The sequence below is a fragment of the Gavia stellata genome, chromosome Z, assembly GCF_030936135.1.
Source record: "Gavia stellata isolate bGavSte3 chromosome Z, bGavSte3.hap2, whole genome shotgun sequence".
NCBI lineage: Eukaryota > Metazoa > Chordata > Aves > Gaviiformes > Gaviidae > Gavia > Gavia stellata.
This window is the reverse complement of record NC_082637.1, coordinates 43110275-43128156: the sequence shown is the minus strand read 5'-3', so window position 1 is coordinate 43128156 and position 17882 is coordinate 43110275. Positions and strand designations below refer to the sequence as shown.

General features: G+C 38.7%; 1 protein-coding gene across 1 annotated transcript in view; it reads right to left on the bottom strand.

Annotated features, from left to right (window-relative positions):
* Positions 1–17649, bottom strand: part of CEP78 (centrosomal protein 78) — a 28534-nt gene extending 10885 nt beyond the window's left edge. Inside the window, exons 1-13 of the mRNA XM_059833317.1 lie at positions 17587–17649; positions 15012–15288; positions 14615–14790; positions 13909–13981; positions 13268–13371; positions 12304–12478; positions 10266–10379; positions 9945–10009; positions 5393–5501; positions 4779–4796; positions 3570–3705; positions 2575–2620; positions 1227–1370 (exon numbers count right to left, since the gene is read on the bottom strand). Coding sequence (XP_059689300.1) covers positions 1227–1370; positions 2575–2620; positions 3570–3705; positions 4779–4796; positions 5393–5501; positions 9945–10009; positions 10266–10379; positions 12304–12478; positions 13268–13371; positions 13909–13981; positions 14615–14790; positions 15012–15264 — 1413 coding nt within the window. The 5' untranslated portion in view covers positions 15265–15288; positions 17587–17649. The remainder of the gene's footprint in view (positions 1–1226; positions 1371–2574; positions 2621–3569; positions 3706–4778; positions 4797–5392; positions 5502–9944; positions 10010–10265; positions 10380–12303; positions 12479–13267; positions 13372–13908; positions 13982–14614; positions 14791–15011; positions 15289–17586) is intronic.
* Positions 17650–17882: the final 233 nt, after the last annotated feature.

Sequence of the window (17882 nt, the reverse complement as noted above, 5' to 3'; positions counted from 1 at the left end):
CAACTTTAAGTCGCAGCAACATGTGAAGCCCTTGACAATCTTCCTGAACAGAAGTTCTAGAGAGAAAAAGCGTAGGCCTAAAGAAAAAGTATGCATCACCTGAAAAAAAAGGCAGGTAGTTAGTTATGCAGTATTTGTACAATCCTTTTGCCTTCCATAGTAACTCTAAGCCACCCTAACTCTCCCATTCCATATAGATCTGCAACAAGTTAAGTTTCAACTTCACTTTGCTTAGATAAAGACAGCTACATGGTCTTAGTATTTATACACATGAACAGTTCATCCACGCAGTGTGGTGCTCTATGACAACCACCACCAAAACCAGATTAACTAGAAGTCTTATTTTTAGCAGTATTCATTTGGAGGCAGCACAGATTCTCCAAACAAAATTCAAATCCTAACACTTCAGAAACAACCCAGTTATTCTGCCTGAGAGTATTACTTCATAATAGCGCTAGACTACCTCCGCAACTTTACTGAGCCACTGAAACACCCTTTGTTTTCCCTTCCTTTTATAAGAACATTCCCCATCAACACATTTGCAGCAATAGTCAGTCTCACTACTGCTAGTTTTTTAGAACTATCAAAGAAGTAGAGGGAATAATAAAAAGCAAATGAAAAAAGTTTGTTACCAAGCTCAATTATAAAATGGAGCTTTAACACACTTTCAGTTATATTTTAAATTATTTTTACACAACAATCATTACAATATTTTAGCTCTTAGAAAGAACATTAAATTACATTTATAAAGGAAATACTTGGAAGGAAATACTACAGGCAGTAACACTGATCAAAAGATTTGTGAACCCTGATTCAAGAGTGGAACAGAGAAGTTACACATATGGCAGCTGTGTGTATTAAGTAAAGTTCTTCCTTATTATGGCCCTGATTTGACAATGTGCTTATAGCGTACACATCTTCATTAGAACTATTCAGAAATTGGAAATCCAGTGCATATTTGACACGCTTCTTTTGAAACGGAAGCCTGTGTGGTCTAGTGGAAGGTGTCCCTGCCCATGGCAGGAGGGTTGGAACTAGATGATCTTTAAGGTCCCTTCCAACCCAAACCATTCTACGATTCTATGATAATGCAGGATAATGATAAGTTGTTCAGAAGTCCTGCTCCATGACTGGTTATTAGCTTAACCATAATTTTCTGAATAAAACATGGTTTATTTGATATAATTTATCTTTATGGAGTTTAAGACAAAGAACATGCTTCTTACCTGTAATTGTTGATACTTTGTTACATTAATCTTATCTAATGATTTTGCCAAATCAGGATGGTGGATAACATCATCTAAATCTTCTGTTTCTTGGGTTTCAGATGTAGAAGCGCTTTCTACCGTCACTTTCACAGGAATACCTGTCTAATTACATCAGAAAAGAAAAACACACTCGCTCACAGCGTTACACTGCGCAATAAAAATCAAAAATTAAGTAGTACCAAAAGCTTAATTTAAATGCAATAGTTTCTCAGAGTCCCTTACAATGCGTATACATTGTCCAGCTATGCAATTTTTAAGTAAGTTTGCATAAAACAATATTAAAAAAAAAATCCTACGTGTGCATATATTAGGTATATGTGTCAAGGATTTAGTAGCAGCGGCCTGCAGGGGTGGCCCCTGTGCAGAGGGGCCAGGCCTGCCCCATGGCAGGCACAGGCGGTTCCAGCTGGCTCCAAGTGACCCACCCCAGCGCACGGCTGAGCCCCTTAGCCGAGATGGTGGCGTCTTGGGGAAAGTCTATTTAAGAAAGGGCAAAAAATGCCAGACAGGCAGAAGAGGTGGGAACAAAAAGAGTGAGAAAGAGCACAGGGAACACCAGACTCGGAGAAGGAGGAGGAGGTGCTCCATGGTGGAGCTGATACCCACACTCCAGCCCAGGGAAGACCCCATGCCAGAGCAGAGGGACAGGCTGAAGGAGCTGCAGCCCATGGACAGCCTGTGCCAGAGCAGGTTTTCCTGAACGAGTGCAGCCCATGGGAAACCTACAGCAGAGCAGGGGAGAAGTGCGCTGGCTTCAGCAACCATCAGACCCTTCTGTGAGCCACTTTAATTCATTAGTACACACTAACACACTTCTCCAGCTTCTCCCTGATGGGTGCGGCAGGGGGGAGATGGAAATGAGATGCAAAGGAGTAGGAATAAAGAGGGGATTTTTTTTGCCCTTGATGGTATGTTTACTACAGTGGTTCACAGATGGGTTCAAACACAAGTATGTAGTCCAAAAGCAAAAGGAGGAAAGAGAGGAAGGGGAGGAGCAGAACCTTTCAGAGAAAAATGCTATTAATTTTCCTTATTGCCTCTGGAGGGATTGTGCCCATACTCAAACCCAGCTTACTCATAAGGCTAAGAAACAAAAAGGCAGTGATACAGAAATGGAAATAAACTTAAGTGTCAAAGAAGTTTCAACCAGATGCTGATGTAAACTACTATTTTGCACCTCCATGAAAGAGAAACTTTAAAAGTATGTTCCAGTCTTAACTTTTAGACAATAAGATTCTGTTGAGAACTTTCATCTTTTTTCAGGCATTCATCTACTAAATAAACCATCATATGAGAGAGAGAGTACCTGAATCTTCACTGGTAATTCTTCAGTACTATCCACTGGCCCTCCCCTAAAGTTAGAAAAAAAACACTTTTGAGAAAAGTAAGTTTACAATGTCACCATTGCTACTTCCATTTCCAAACAGAGGATTCAAGGACAGGTGAAGCAGTAAGAGTAAAAACAGCACCACACACTGCATTGTATCCCTTTAACACTTATTACATCCTCTTTTTGTTCTATTAGTACTCCTACTTAATAATGAATTACAGCAACATTACTGGATGCTAATGTCAATATCTTCAATAGGCATCTTAGTTAATTATTATGAACTAAAGTCAACAGGAGAATTTGGCGTTCAGCATTTTGAAAAACAAGTTTAATAAAAAGTTATGATCAAGCATTAATTAATTTTTTGTTTAAATATTTATATAGCCTCCATTTTGAGAGGCCAAGCTTTAGGGAATACATTAAAAAAAAAACCAAAAACCTGTTTCAAAAGGAAGCATGATAATAGTATTACGGCTTCCATGTGTAACAATTTTTTTTTTTAATTTTACTTTGCAGGGCTTAGACGATCACAATAATTATGTTGCCATTGGTGGAGATGAAGCAGAAACAAGAGGTGGAAAAAATACCTAAACACCTCAAATTGGATGTCAAATCAAGTATACTACAAGCTTAGAAAACTAAACTGCATGTTCAGCTATGGTAAGTCTGATAAATCATTAGTAACAAGAGAACAAACAAGCAAGGTGGGTTTGGTTGGAGGGGGAAGGCTGTTTGCTACACCTGGATATTCCTATGGCCATCAAATTATACCTTTTATTTTTAAAAACTAAATGAAATAAAATTTATGTAACATCCTCAAAATCTATATAAACAGAAAAAATTATGGATGCAATATGAAATTCTGTATGTAACTTTCACAAGACATTTTAAAAAGCTAACACTGCTCTCTACTACATTTATGATCCAGGTTTTATGCTTTAATATTTTCTCTTCTACTACGTAAACCTCACCTGCATCTCTTTGCACGTTCTGCAGTCCTCCAAGGAAGGAAGCCTTTTGTGCCCGGTGGTAGTGGTTTTGGTGAGTAACTATCTTTCACAGACATATTTTTTTTCCCAGGACTTACAGCCTTTTTAGACATTAATCCTGTATTGAACAGCAAGAATAGGAGAAAAGAGAATTCATTATACCTAGTTATTGACATATAAATTCACAGCTTACTGTTCATAAGTAAAATCTCCTATGTAATAAAAGGGACTGTAAGAAATCTACCTTTCAGTCTAATTTTGCTGAAGTGTTCAAAAACTTTTGTTTTGTTTCTCAAAAAGAGGGGTGGGCAGCTTATCTGCTTGCAATTATAAGCTGGTATACTTAACTGTTATGTTAGGTTGATCTAAGTAAGACACGCTGTTATTCAAAAAAGGAAGCAAAGTTTCGTAGCTAAAGACGTTTAGCTACAGTACTAATTTCAGGTACCAAACTCCGTTGTCTCAAATGGGAGCTTAGACAGTCCACGTACACAAGAAGGCTACCTATAGGCTTCAAATTGCCCTCTAGCGGCTTTAGTGTTAAGAACGTTGGTTTTGTAACTGGCAAAATGCTTGAAGCTAAAGCTGGTACTCATGTTGATCACTTCTACAGAACACCAGAAATATCTTCACTTAAGAGGAATAATAATGAAAAGTCATGTTCACTAGTCCAGTCTTCTGTTGTTGTTTAAATCATACACTCTCACTCAAAGTGGATTCAGAATAAATACCTAGTGTGGATGATGACCCTATCCCAGGTTCTGTATAAGGCACAGAATCACAGAATCACTAAGGTTGGAAAAGACCTGTAAAGGTTGGAAAAGACCTGTAAGATCATCAAGTCCAACCATCAAAAGTCAGAAACTAACAAGCCCAGAAGACTGTTCACTTAATATTTCATACAGTAAAACTAGTGAGAACTGAGGTTATTGTTTCTCTGAGATTAATAGAACAACTGATTTTGTAATGGTATAGAAATGGATAACTGTGGTAATGGGATTCCAATTTTCAGTTTGTTGTCAACAACTAAACAGGATAGAGTAGTTTTCACCTCCCTCCCTCTCTTTAAAACAAAACAAAACAAAACAAAAAAACAACCCACAACTATATTTAAGTCAGGCATTTTCTTCTTCCATCACCCTGATCACCACGGTTTATTTGTACAAAGACTTCAATTTGATTTATGCTTACCTCTCTCCTTCCAGATAACTAGAGCAAAGATGAAAGACAGCCAAATGTATTACAGTGAAATTTTAGTAACTTATTGAAAAATATTTTGTGTAGCGCAGCTATCAGTATTTAATTACAAATAATTAAGATATTGATGTTATTTTAAACATACTATTTATAATAGGTTTATATGAAGTTAAAAATAAAAAATAAATCCTAGAACATTTTGTACATCAGTAAAAAACGCATGCTTGTTTGTTCTGGCAGAGGACAGTCTGCTACAGAAAGGCTACAACATCAGAAGAGCCAAGCAACTTACTACCGCCAAGCTTCCCAGAAGTGAAAGCTTGTGGAGAGGACGCACTCAGAATAAATATGTGCAATACTTCCACATATTTAAGTCAGCATATCCTATCATTTTTCCAGCCACATACCTAGCAGCACTAAAAACAAGAGTAAGTTTCCTACAGAAACCAGTGATGGTAGAAGACACATTACTGAATTAAGAATAAATGGATTTTTTTTTTTAAGACAATTATTCTGCAAAACACTGACATCTAGACACGTTGTATATTTTATAATTAAAGCTCTTAAAATTAAAAGATTACTTTGTAGACAAAGAAAGACAGTATTACCGATACGAATAGTAGCTTTTCCTTTTCGACTACTTCCTAGGACAATAGTTCTTTTCTTTGGTCTAGTTTTCAAAGCATCCTTGGAAGATGGAGACATCAGCCACTTATACTGGAAAATTTTTTTTTAAAGAAAGACAACTTGCTTTAGCAACTGATATTTAAAGAGGTGCTCATTTAAGATTAGAGGGGTTTTTTTCAGATATATGGAGAACACTGCTAGTTACAGAAAACTTAATAAACTGTAAAATTAAGGAAAAACAAAAATCCCACAAAGCCCCAATTCAAACACAGATTCAGTGTGAGTCTGAGCACTACATTATCAGAAAGTGTTCCCAGAACACCACTATAGTATCCCATCCAATATTTTCCTTTCTACTGTGCAAAACACTTCTCCTTTTATAGTAAAAAAAATGGCATCAACCCTATAAAAAGGAAACTCTGGCTTTTGCTTTTCATTCTCAGAAAGCTGGCTTGCTAGGAATGACTGGCTTAGGCCAAAGTTCTCCAGAGTAATAAAAGCTTCCCTAACATTATTTTCTATTACTAATAAAGTTAGTATTTTAAAAAATACGAAGTTTCATTTTCACTGCCTGTAATGAAAATGCCTCCTCGCACAGTAAAAGCCTCCAAACTAAAATTAAGGCATAGTGATAATCAAAGGCAATTGCTGTACTTCAAACCTCATTTCCTTATAGCAACAGCTCTATTCTTAAAGGTTCCCCCCCCAATAGAAGTTTTATTATTCCAGGCAGATATTCTTAAGTTACACTGTCACTTATTTTTCAGTGTGCATCAAGCTATAGTTAGTATGAAGTCTAGCGCTGAAGCAGCCATCAAAGGAAATGCAGCTGATATTAAGAGAAATCTTATCTCAGACAGCCCTAAACCCCACATCAGAGTACTAGGAACAGTATGCCAAAGTTATTCCTACCTAATGCACAAGGAAGATTAAAATGCCATTACTGTGCTCTGACTAACCAAGTTTATCACTGGCAAGAAAAACCTTTTTTTTTTTTTTTTTTAACTTTGGACTCAAATAAGCCTTGTATAAATTTTGCTGGGTCTACAGCTGGACCTAGCTCCTGAGACAAGTGAATTAGTGAATTGTTCATTTTAAACTAAAAAAATAGAAAGAGTAAACTTAAATTGTAAACTTCTAAGAGCAAGAGTATCTTAATTTTCTTTTACCACACACATAAAAGAGCAGCTATACTAGGTTAAATCTAAAGTTCATCTAGCCCTGTAGCCTGCCTATGGTCTAGGTGCCCGCTGCTGTTGTGCAACATCTAAGTATAAAGACAGGAAACATATTAAGACAGTGTTGAAAAATTACTAAGTCTTTGAGCTGAGACTATGAAAGCAACTTGTTTTATAGACACCTTCAGTGGATTTTTCCTTTAAGTTATTCACAGAATCACAGAATCACTAAGGTTGGAAAAGACCTGTAAGATCATCAAGTCCAACCTAAAAAAAAAAAACCAAACAAAAAAAAACACCACAAAAAACAAACCACAACACACCAAAAACCAACCCACCCAACACCACACAGCACCATGCCCATCAAGCCACATCCCACAATGCCATATCCACACGCTCCTTGAATACCTCCAGGGAGGGTGACTCTACCACCTCCCTGGGCAGCCTATTCCAATGTTTCACTACTCTCTCAGTAAAGAACTTTTTCCTAATATCCAGTCTGAACCTCCCCTGGCGCAACTTGAGGCCATTTCCTCTAGTCCTGTCACTAGTCACTTGGGAGAAGAGACCAACAGCCACTTCTCTGCAACCTCCTTTCAGGTAGTTGTAGAGAGCGATAAGGTCTCCCCTCAGCCTCCTCTTCTCCAGGCTAAACAACCCCAGTTCCCTCAGCCGCTCCTCATAAGACTTGTGTTCCAGACCCCTCACCAGCTTCATCGCCCTTCAGTCTCTCTCAAAATCTACACAAACTTTCACCACCTATTACACACAATCATACCTATGATTACAATCCACTACACTAGCTACACAGTGCTGCTAGGATAATACAACTTCCCTCTGTTTTAGCTGCCCATCAAATTTAAAGGCATCAATTAGCAGTAGGCAGCTCTTCTGGCAAACTTGAAAACTCAACTCAAAAGGCAAGAACCTACATGCTATTGAAAAGCAAAGAGAAACAATAAGTTTTATGCAGAACAGAATGGAAGGGCTGCTATAACTGGTATCCAGTAAGCAAGTGGTGACAGTACATTATAGGCTATTTGTGGAAGCCAAGCATGATCTTTTGTAGTTATGATGGCTTATTAGCACAAGGCCATTCAAAAGCCCACCAGACTTCTCTTTGCAAAGCAACATAGCAGCACCTTAATATATTTTCTGCATAAACAAAACCATGGAGTTTACACAACAGGTGCCATGATGAGGTGGTACAGAATGTAGCTCTGCCACTTCTCAGATAGAAACAAACTCGACACTTTACTGAGTTTTCCTCATGAGAATTATGACAAGTTAGCCTTTAGCAGGATAAAAAGCTGAAACTAGAGATAGATGAAACTGGCGGCAGTACTAGGGATGATCATCCATGCAACTCGTTAGTTATCTGTAGGTGAGATATGGTATGAGTTAGGCCACTTGCTGCAAGAGTAAGCGACAGATTAGCCTCACACAGAAAACTACATCTTACACCTTGTGTTCAAGAAGTCTCTACACATACGCTAAACTTAGTCCAATTGATTCTTCATTTTCTATCAATATGAAATCCAGATCTCTAGCAACTACAATAGGTAAAAGAAAAAAAAAATCCCTAATAAATTAAATAATTTCAAAGATAGATACCCATGTTTTCTCCGCTACAAAAAAATGGACCAGCACATCTTGTTAAAACCTCACTGGTTTGTAGGCAGTACACAGATGACAAAAGGAAGCAATGTAGATGCTGGCTGACTGTATTCTGTTTGACAAGCTTAAGCTACAAGAAATAAATATTGCTTCTTTAAATTCGTAAACTTAGTCTATAATGGATCCTCCAGAAAAAAATTCATGGAAAATCTGAAAAAATAACTGACATTATTGTATTATGCTAAAACTTGCTAAAAATAGAGAGAACCAGAGTGTTAGTTACATCCAGAATTTAGAATATGTCATTAGGATTCTCACAAATACACTCTTAAATTGTTTGTACTGTACGTTATTTTTTTTAAAGCATACAGCTGAATTTTGACTATTGACAGAATGAAGAAACAGTACTTGCAGTTCTTTCTGCAACAGAGTTTAAAGACCAACTATTTGACTTCATTAATATGTCTGATGATTTACTAATTTATTCCCTGAGTTTTGACTCCTTAAAAAAAACAACAAAAAACCCCCTGCAAAACAACACACCACCAACACCCACACACAACACAACAAAACAAAACCCCACATGGCTGACTTTCAATACAGAGCACATCAAGACACTACCTCAAAGAAATTCAACTGTTTTTCTCTTCATAATACCCAGGCTTCTGTAACTGAGCTCCAAACCCACTGTAAATCTTGAGCATCTCCAGGCAGATGCTATTTTCATGTGATCCCTGAAACATTTTGCAAGTTCTAATTGCATCTGCCAAGAAGAAAGAGTACACCTTCACAACCAACCTCAATTTCTCAAAAAAGTCTTTAAGAAATTGAAGTGGGGAACTGTATTAATCCTCAAGAAATTCTACACATAAACTTCTCAGTTTATTAAATACTCCCTACAGATCCACAGCTCTGACTTTTAAGCCTTTTCAAAACCAAAAAAGCATTAAGTTCCAGAACAAGAACTGGGATTGTTGCAGCTCTGTGAAAACAAGAACAAGAGTACACTCATTTGTTTGCTGTCTCCTTTGGGAACTGAATCTGATTTCTGTGTTATAAACAAAAGACTCAGTATTTAAACAGTATAATTAATCATAAACAGTCCAGATATTCAGTTTATGCACATTATTGTAAACTCTCTATGGACAAATAGATAAAAATGGCAAGGGGTACTGTACTTAAACTGAACTCTGGTTTCTTAGATGGTTAGTATCAGACAGGATAATCTTGAGTAACTTAAAAAAATCTTAACTGTGTAAATTATCAACAAAAAATAAGTTTCAAAATAAATTAAGTTTTAAATTTTAAATTGTGATTTGCTTTACTTTTTAATGAAAAGTTATTATTACCATGTTAACAAGAAAGACACATGTTGCAGAAAGCCTTCCAGCAGTCCAGCAGCAATATTTACTTAATGTTCTACGGTAATGCCCAAGTATACGCACACATTTCCATTTTTCTTTTCATTAAATGGATTTTCATTACATGTTACATCTTAAATTACATAAGAAATCATACAAAATGCCCCATACAGTATCATGTTGCTGCTAGTTTTTTTAGTTTTTCCCTTCATAGTGTTTTTTTGTTTGTTTTTTAAACTGCTTCAGAGTCAGACTTCTGTTTTTAACTAGAATAGCTGTTTTGGATTCATTATGAACAAAGTTGTCCTTTAAAAAAATATATGCAATGGCAGCTACAAAGAAAACCCCAAACGCACTCCAAAATGCCTAACACATACCTCCGAATTAGCACTATTTCCATTCATAAGAACTCTTTCAATAATGTTTTTCATCAAAACGTGATCTAGAATGAATTAAGATATCTTATTAAGAATTTGCTGTATGAGACAAGTATTTATGCAAACAAACAGATCACTGAATAAGCAGTACATATTACCTACCCTGCTCCCTTGCACCATTTTAAAAATGTTTAGAAAAATACTATTGCAGGCTTTTTCTTTAAAAGCGATTTATTTTTCCCCCCAGAGTTACTGGGAGGAGAAAAAAAAACAACAACAAAAAACAATACAAAGAGGACAAAGGTAGATACAGATACATACCAATTAATGGATTTTTTCTTATGTCAAGTACCACTAATGTTGTATTAGTTTGAAGAGCATCTAATAATGACCTTGCTCCTTCATTGGATATTCCACATTGCTGCAAATCAAGTGCTAAAATGTTTAAGGAGGTAAAAAAAAAAAAAAAAAAGTCAGTGGCGTAACCTGTAGTTGATATCTAATACAATTAATCCAACCTGCTGAAAAGCTCCATTTCATAGAACATGAAGCATGAGAAAAGAGGATGTGACAATAACAGCCATGTGTAAAAACAAGAATATTACTTTCAGAGAATAAAACTAGAAATTTAAATCAGTATTATAGATCAACATTAAGAAATAACTGCTAAACAACTGCAAAGGAAGGAATATAAAAATCACAGTTAAGTCACTGTTCTTGACAATTCCTAGTAGACATAATATTCCCAGGTACAAATTAGTTCAACTGCCCAAGGTAACATCATATGTACAAACACACAACTTACATCTAAAAAGTCTGAGTCAATTCTTCTACAAGTTCATTGCTTGCACACATCAGTAAGTTATGTGGTCACCATGAAATAGTACTATCATGGCTTTGGCATTTATTCATGCTGTGCATGCACAGTATCACAGAATGGTTGAGGCTGAAAGGGACCTCCAAGGTCATCTTGCTGAACAACCCTGCTCAAGCAAGCTCACTTAAAGTCACTTGCCCCATACCATCTCCAGACAGCTCTTAAAGACCTCTAAGGACGAGGACTCTACAACCACTGTGGGCAACCTGTGCCAGTATTCGGTCACCCTCACAGTAGGAAAGTGTTTCCTGATGTTCACGAGGAACCTCCAGTGTTCCAGTCCGTGCCCACTGCCTCTTTCCCTGTCACCAGGCACCACTGGAAAGAGCCTGGCTCCATCCTCTTTACAGCCTCCCTTCAGATATTTGTATGCCTTGATGAGACCTGCACTGAGCCTTCTCTTCTCCAGGCTAAACAGTCCCAGCTCCCTCAGCCTTTCCTGAAATGAGAGTTGCTCTAATCTCTTCATCATCTTAGTGGCCCTTCGCTGGACTCTCTAGAGTAGCTCCAGCTCTCTCCTGTACAGGGGAGCCCAGGTCTGGCCTCACCAGTACTGAGTAGAGGGCAAGAATCACCTCCCTCAACCTGCTCACAAGCCTCTGCCTAATGCAGCACAGGATACCATTAGCCTTCTTTGCTAGAAAGGCACTTTGCTGGCTCATGGTCAGCTTGTTGTCCACAAGGACCTCCAGGACTCTTTCTGCAAAGCTGCTTTCCAGCCACACAGCCCCCAGCGTGTTCTCCTGGATGGAATTATTCCTGCCCAGGTGCAGGACTTTGCACTTCCTTTTGTTAAATTTCATGAGGTTCCCATCAGCCCATTTCTCCAGCCTGTTCAGGTCCCTCTGGATTGCAGCACATCCCCACCTTCCCAGGGATCCAAGTAAGGCTGACTGGCCTGTAGTTCCCCGGGTCCTTCTTCCCAGCCTTCTTGAGGATAGGAGTGACATTTGCTATCCTCCAGTCCTCAGGAACCCCTCCCAATCGCCATGATCCTTCAAATATCATTGAGAGTGGCCTCAGAATGACATCAGCCAGCTCCCTCAGCACTTGTGGATGCATCCCATCAGGGCCTATCGACTTGTGTATGTCCAGTTCGCTTAAGTATTCTTTAATCTGATCCTTTGCCATCAGTGTGCATGTTATCTGTACACCTGGCTCAAACTATAAAACAATTTCAACAGGTAAGTATTTGATTCCATGTACAGAATGCTGTGACTTACACCACCACCATTAGTCATTTTATACAGATACACTGTAGAACAAATTACTTCTCCAAAATACTAGAGGGCAATACTACATGACACAATAGTATTCGGACACTCTGACAATTCAAAAGAAGAAGAGAAATTTATTTTGAAAAAAGAGTACTCTCTCCTAGATAAATCATGAGTTACTCTTCTGGCTACATTTGCTGTAATTGACAATTTTTAAGATACAGCAGTGGCAGGCAGAAAACTTAGAGTCAGTATTTCACAATACCTTTTAGCCAAAGGTCCTCTCCTAGACAGTCTGCAAAGGCACTTGCTCCTCTATCTCCAACAAGCATGTTGCAGTTGAAAGTAATCCGCCTCAAGCCAGTCATATAGTCAAGGTCAGGTCTCCTGTAACGTAGGCTTTCAGCCCAAGCTTCACCATGTCTTTTCATTGCCTGGTGCTTTGCAAAGAAAGAAGGTGTTACCAAGTGCAAAGGCAAAGCCATTAGTGATGACAAGAAGATCACAAGTTATCTTTGTTTGTAACAGATGTTTAATGGCTTGAGTGCTGATATAAGAAACACAGTTATATCATTTATGAGTTCAAGAAATACAAGTCATTTTTAAACATTACAGTTAAGTCATGTTTGTTCTGATCATCCAATTTGCAATGCAAATTATTAAATATGGTTACAAAACATCTTATTACCATCTTTTGGCAGACAGACACTTTCAATGCATCTTGAATAGGACATACATACTAGGAAATTATGTGCTTTTACGCAAACCAATATTAATGTTAACTAGAATATTGTACTAGTCACAAGCTTACTAATCAGTTAATTAGTAGCTTCTAAACTATAAACTCAATTATTCTTACCCAATGCTTAAGAAAACTTAAGACATTTTTCAAAATTTGTGACAATGAAAGAAGCACTCCCCAAAACAGGTGTCAGACATTCACAGCCCTAATCTTCATTGAAAGAAAATACATCAGTCTGAACTGTTACTTGTTTAACTGATGTTTACTAAGAAATACCATATTTAAATCCCACATCAGTAAACTAAGCTATTTTGGTCATACAAAGTCACAAATTTCAGAAGGACTATTCACATACTTAACTTCAGTATTCACATACGCTGCTCACAAAGTGCTTTGATGCATTTAGAGCTTGAAAGTAAAAGAAAAGAAAATCAAATGTATTTAAGTTCTTGTGAATATTTGGTTCTAAGAAAAGTGATTAAATTACCTTTAATACATTTGCTATATGTTCTGCCCCTCGCCATGTAAGGCTACATCCTGTGAAGTTTACGTATCTGATAGTAGCTGAATTCTTTATACTCTGACAGATTGCTGAAGAAAAAAAAGCATGCATGTTATCTCCACACACCACAGCCAGATTATCAGAACACCCTTTTTCACTGCCATATTAAGAAGCTGAATCAGCTTTAATAAGCAAAAGCCTTGACAAAGAACTAGTGTTGAAATAAGCAGTATATTTTAAATACACTTAAAGTGTTGTAAGATTATATATTTCTAGTGCAAGGGTTTAGCAAAGACTGTCTGAACAAGCTAGAACATTTTACTTCAGTGTACTTACGTAAACATGAACATATCAAGAAAGAGTTAACCTCAAACAAATATTATGACTGTTGTTTTGAATAGAAGTATAAAGATCGTTATAAAGTAGTGTGGCTATTTACTAGTATCAAGTGAAGAAATTCAAGTCTTTAAATGTTTTTAAGTCACGTAGAATAAAGTGAAGATTGTTATTTTAATCACTATAGACAAATTTAAAACAGGAATGGAAATACTTAAAAAGTTACTTACCTATTTAAAGGACTAAAAAAAGAGAGAAGTATATTTACACGTTTTTGATTCTGAACTTACTTTCTAAACCTCCATCTCCAATTGGACAGTGGGCTAAAGAGACAGTCTCCAGAGATGAAGCTGTGGCCAAGCCCTTCAGAATAAAAACGACGTTTGTTAACTGGCTTGAAATGCAAAAATACAAACAGAGAAAAGACCAAGTCACCCAAGGTGCTCAGAACTCTTTGTGGTCCCTACAAGAAACTCTAGGGCATTCAGAGGAAGGTCAAAACAAGTGAACCTTAAAGGTCAGTTTAAGCTGGCTCATTTCTCTAGCACAGGAGGAGCCCTAGCCTATGGGCAGCAAGCAGCAACCTCCTTTCTTAGAAGCCACTCACAAGCGAACAGGAGAGTGTTCCCATAACACATACTGAAGACCTGTTTTTATCTCCTTGGTGTCCCACAACTTTCCTTCTGTCACGTACACGTACAGTAGTTTCAGTCACAAGCATAAGTTACACGCCCCAAACACATTGCAGAGGTGTTGCTAAGTACTTTCTAACAAGCCTTGATGAATCAGTGCAAGGGAAAGTTATGTGATTTTGACAGGTTCAGCAAGACTAGGTTATACTAAAAGTCTCAGCAGAATCATTCATGTGACAGATAACACAGAGATATCTTAGAAGAGGAACATCCTTATCTGTGACAAATATTTATAAAATTTATTTGCTACTTCTTTATGTTCTAAGCATATTTTCCATTTATTTGCACACTAATATATTCTCACCTTTGTTAAAAGTATTAGATCTCTCTCCCTCAGAAGCAAACCCTGCAGTTCTAAATTTTTTAGCGTATCTGATATACCGAGACAGCCTTTGACAGCTTTGCATAGTTGGCCAGTCAAGTCTTTTGATCGAATTGCTGGAATTCTCCTTCTAAAGTAAGTTTTATACCTTTCAACACCTAGTAAACAACAAAAATTACAAATCAGTAAAATCCAGTCCCTATTGACTTAAAAGCAATCATAATCACACCTTGGTTTTTTGCTGCTTTTCTTAAATAGAAATAATTCCTTAGGTATTACAATTCCTCCCCCCATGTATTGAGTCACACAAAAGTTTTATGCAACAAATTCTAACATGCATACATCAACATATTTATCTTTTATAGCCATCACTACAAACCTGATTCTCCAAGACCCTGTTGATGGAAACTTCTTATTCCAAGAGAAGTCAGAGTCTTATTATGCCTGATAGCATTCAGAAGTGGTGCCCAATCAGCAGCTTTGATGCGATCTACAATTAGATCAAGAGCACCCTGACTCAGGTTAGCCTTCACAGCTTTTAGTGGGACAGAGCCTTGAAGAGCACAAAGATGTTCATAATGCGAGTAGAAATCCAGCATGCACTGTCTTCTTACTTTGACTGACTCAATCATTTCTTTTATGTGATAAATGTCTCTCTAAAATAAGGGAGGGGAAAAAAAAAAAGTTAAACTTTTTCCACTGCATAACTGATTTCACAACACAGTCTCAGTTCAACATGCATACTCAAAACATATGAACATGTTCATGCATATTGTTTAGCATTTACATGTCTTTGATGTGGCAGCTAAAACACTGATGTCTTGTGATGCTCACTTTCTGTGTAAGCAGAGCTGAATGAAGAACGGGGTGAAAAAAAACCACACCCACAAACCTGCATTTTTATTCTCCCACACAAACAGGTATACCCAAAACATAAAAGGCCTAACTAATGTTCAAGCGCTAACCACTGTAAAGTTCTTGTTTTCCTCTTAAAATTTAATTTTGCAGTGTCAGGGTGTGCAGAATCTTGAAAGCCTTGGATACTTCCTGACCCAACATCAAGGGATACAAATGACTATTCCATAGAGAACTAGTTGTGAGCTTCTCTGCTACTTCAATCGAAAGTCTAAATTCTCATAATACAAAATAAAATGTGTGTTTTCCTAAGTATTTTTGCTATTGCATACCTTATCTACTTATCCCACTAAATTTAGGAAAGCACTTTTCAGGCGTAAGTTTTTGTTACACATTAGTACGCATGTAGCAAAACAGTACTAACTCCCAAGTAACATCTCTAAATACTTCTATGGCATAGCTGTTAAGTAATTCCACGATCTCAATAGGAATATTTGTCAGTATATTTAGAGGACCCATTTATTTATCGCTCCAGACAGCATTAGGTATCCCACATGGGATATTAAACATTGTTCACATTGAGAACATTTTTTCATACTGTTAAAGGCTAGAAAGCTTCAGCCGATTTTTTCAAACACTCTGTATGTCAACATGGGACAAGAATTACTGGATATGTGCAAGCATGTGAGGACAGCCATTTGTAAGAATATAATTTAGAAAAAAAAAAAAATCACATTATTGGTCTTTGGATGACAGAAACTGTAATAATAGGAATAGAAACTCTAATAATAGTTCCTCTACACCCTTTTATTTCTTTTATTTTAGCTCTGATTTACTAGCATTAGATAATGACCACACTGAGGCCACAGGAACAGAAACGGCTAAATCATAATCCAACACTTCAGCTTCAGAAAGTGACCATTAATTGTAAAGCACCACTGACTTCAGGTGATGTATCAATGCACAACATACTAGCCTTTTATCTCTTCCAGGGTAACTTTCATTGCAACACCTGAAGACCACACCTCTAACTGAAATAAAGAAAGGAGCTCCTGGCCCTAGCACTGAAGTTTAACCCACTTGCAAGTAGAAAGGAAAAGGGCCAAACTAATCACACCCACAATAACTTCCAACTGAGAAACAAGCATGTAAACTAGAACTCTTCTGCATGGAAGTTAGTGCATCTGACACAAGCCTAGAATATCTTGACTGGCTTTGAGCACATACACAGGGGACAATTATTGAATATCACCTTCAGTACAGAAGCAAGAAGACATCAGATGATACTAGCTGGTGACAAATTAAAGTAAAAAAAGAAACAAAGCACATACTAAAACTGAGAAATCCAGTTGCATGCTAAGAGTTTTTAGGAAGCTGTAAGTTTACAGCGATTCAAAAAACATCTGGGCAAATTTATAGGGCGGTAAAAAAATTCCATAGAAGACCACTGACCATAGAAACAATGCCCTACCTCCGGAACTGCAAGACACACACAGGAAGCTTAACTGCATGCTTCCTCTCTGCTGATACACTTTATTAAGCATGACCTGGCGGTCTGCTGGGGGTAAACACATTTTATTCGACCTGTTGGACCACTGCATTTAAGTACGTAAGACAGCATCCACTTAACACACGCAAATAACCAACGCCGGTTATAACTGGGGTAAAAGGGGTTTTTTTATGTTTCACCTACTCAACATTGCGACCAACTCGGGGAACCAGTTCAGTGCTTCGCTTCCCCAACGCAGTTCGCCATGAAACCAGCATGAACTGGGGACTGCGCTGCCCGCCAACAGCCACGGGGGTACGAGAGAAAGGCCCGGGTCGGGCGGGAGCTGCGACAGTCGTTCTCTCCCGCTCCGTACGCAAAACACGCGCCCCACCCCCACCCCCGCGCCCGGACGGTCCCACCTTCCCGGAAGGGGCCCCAGGCAGCCCCTGCGGACTCCTAGCTGGGCCGCCGGCCCCCTGCCCACTCCTCCATCGCCGCACGCACACGACGGCGCAGGAGTTACCCGCCTTCTGCCCCACGCCCCAGCCCCGGCCCCGGCCCCGAAGCTCGCTGACGCGCGCCGCCGGCCTCGGCGGTAACCTCGCACCTCCTCCCGAGCCCGCGGCCACCGCAAGCCGTTACGGGAGCCACCCGCCTCCGCACGGCGCTGAGCCGGTCACAGGCGCCGCGACGGTTGCCCTAGGCTCCCAACTGCCGCTGGCCCGCCCGCCACACGTGGCGCGCCACGCTGCCACCCCGATTGGCTGCCACCCCTCCAGCCTCCCGCCTTCATACATTCAAAATGGCCGCGCCCAACGGCCGGCTGCCCTCACTTGCCCTGTGCCAGCAGCCGCGCTCCCGGGGCGCGGGTGCGCCTCACCGCCGTAATCGTCGCCCCCCGCG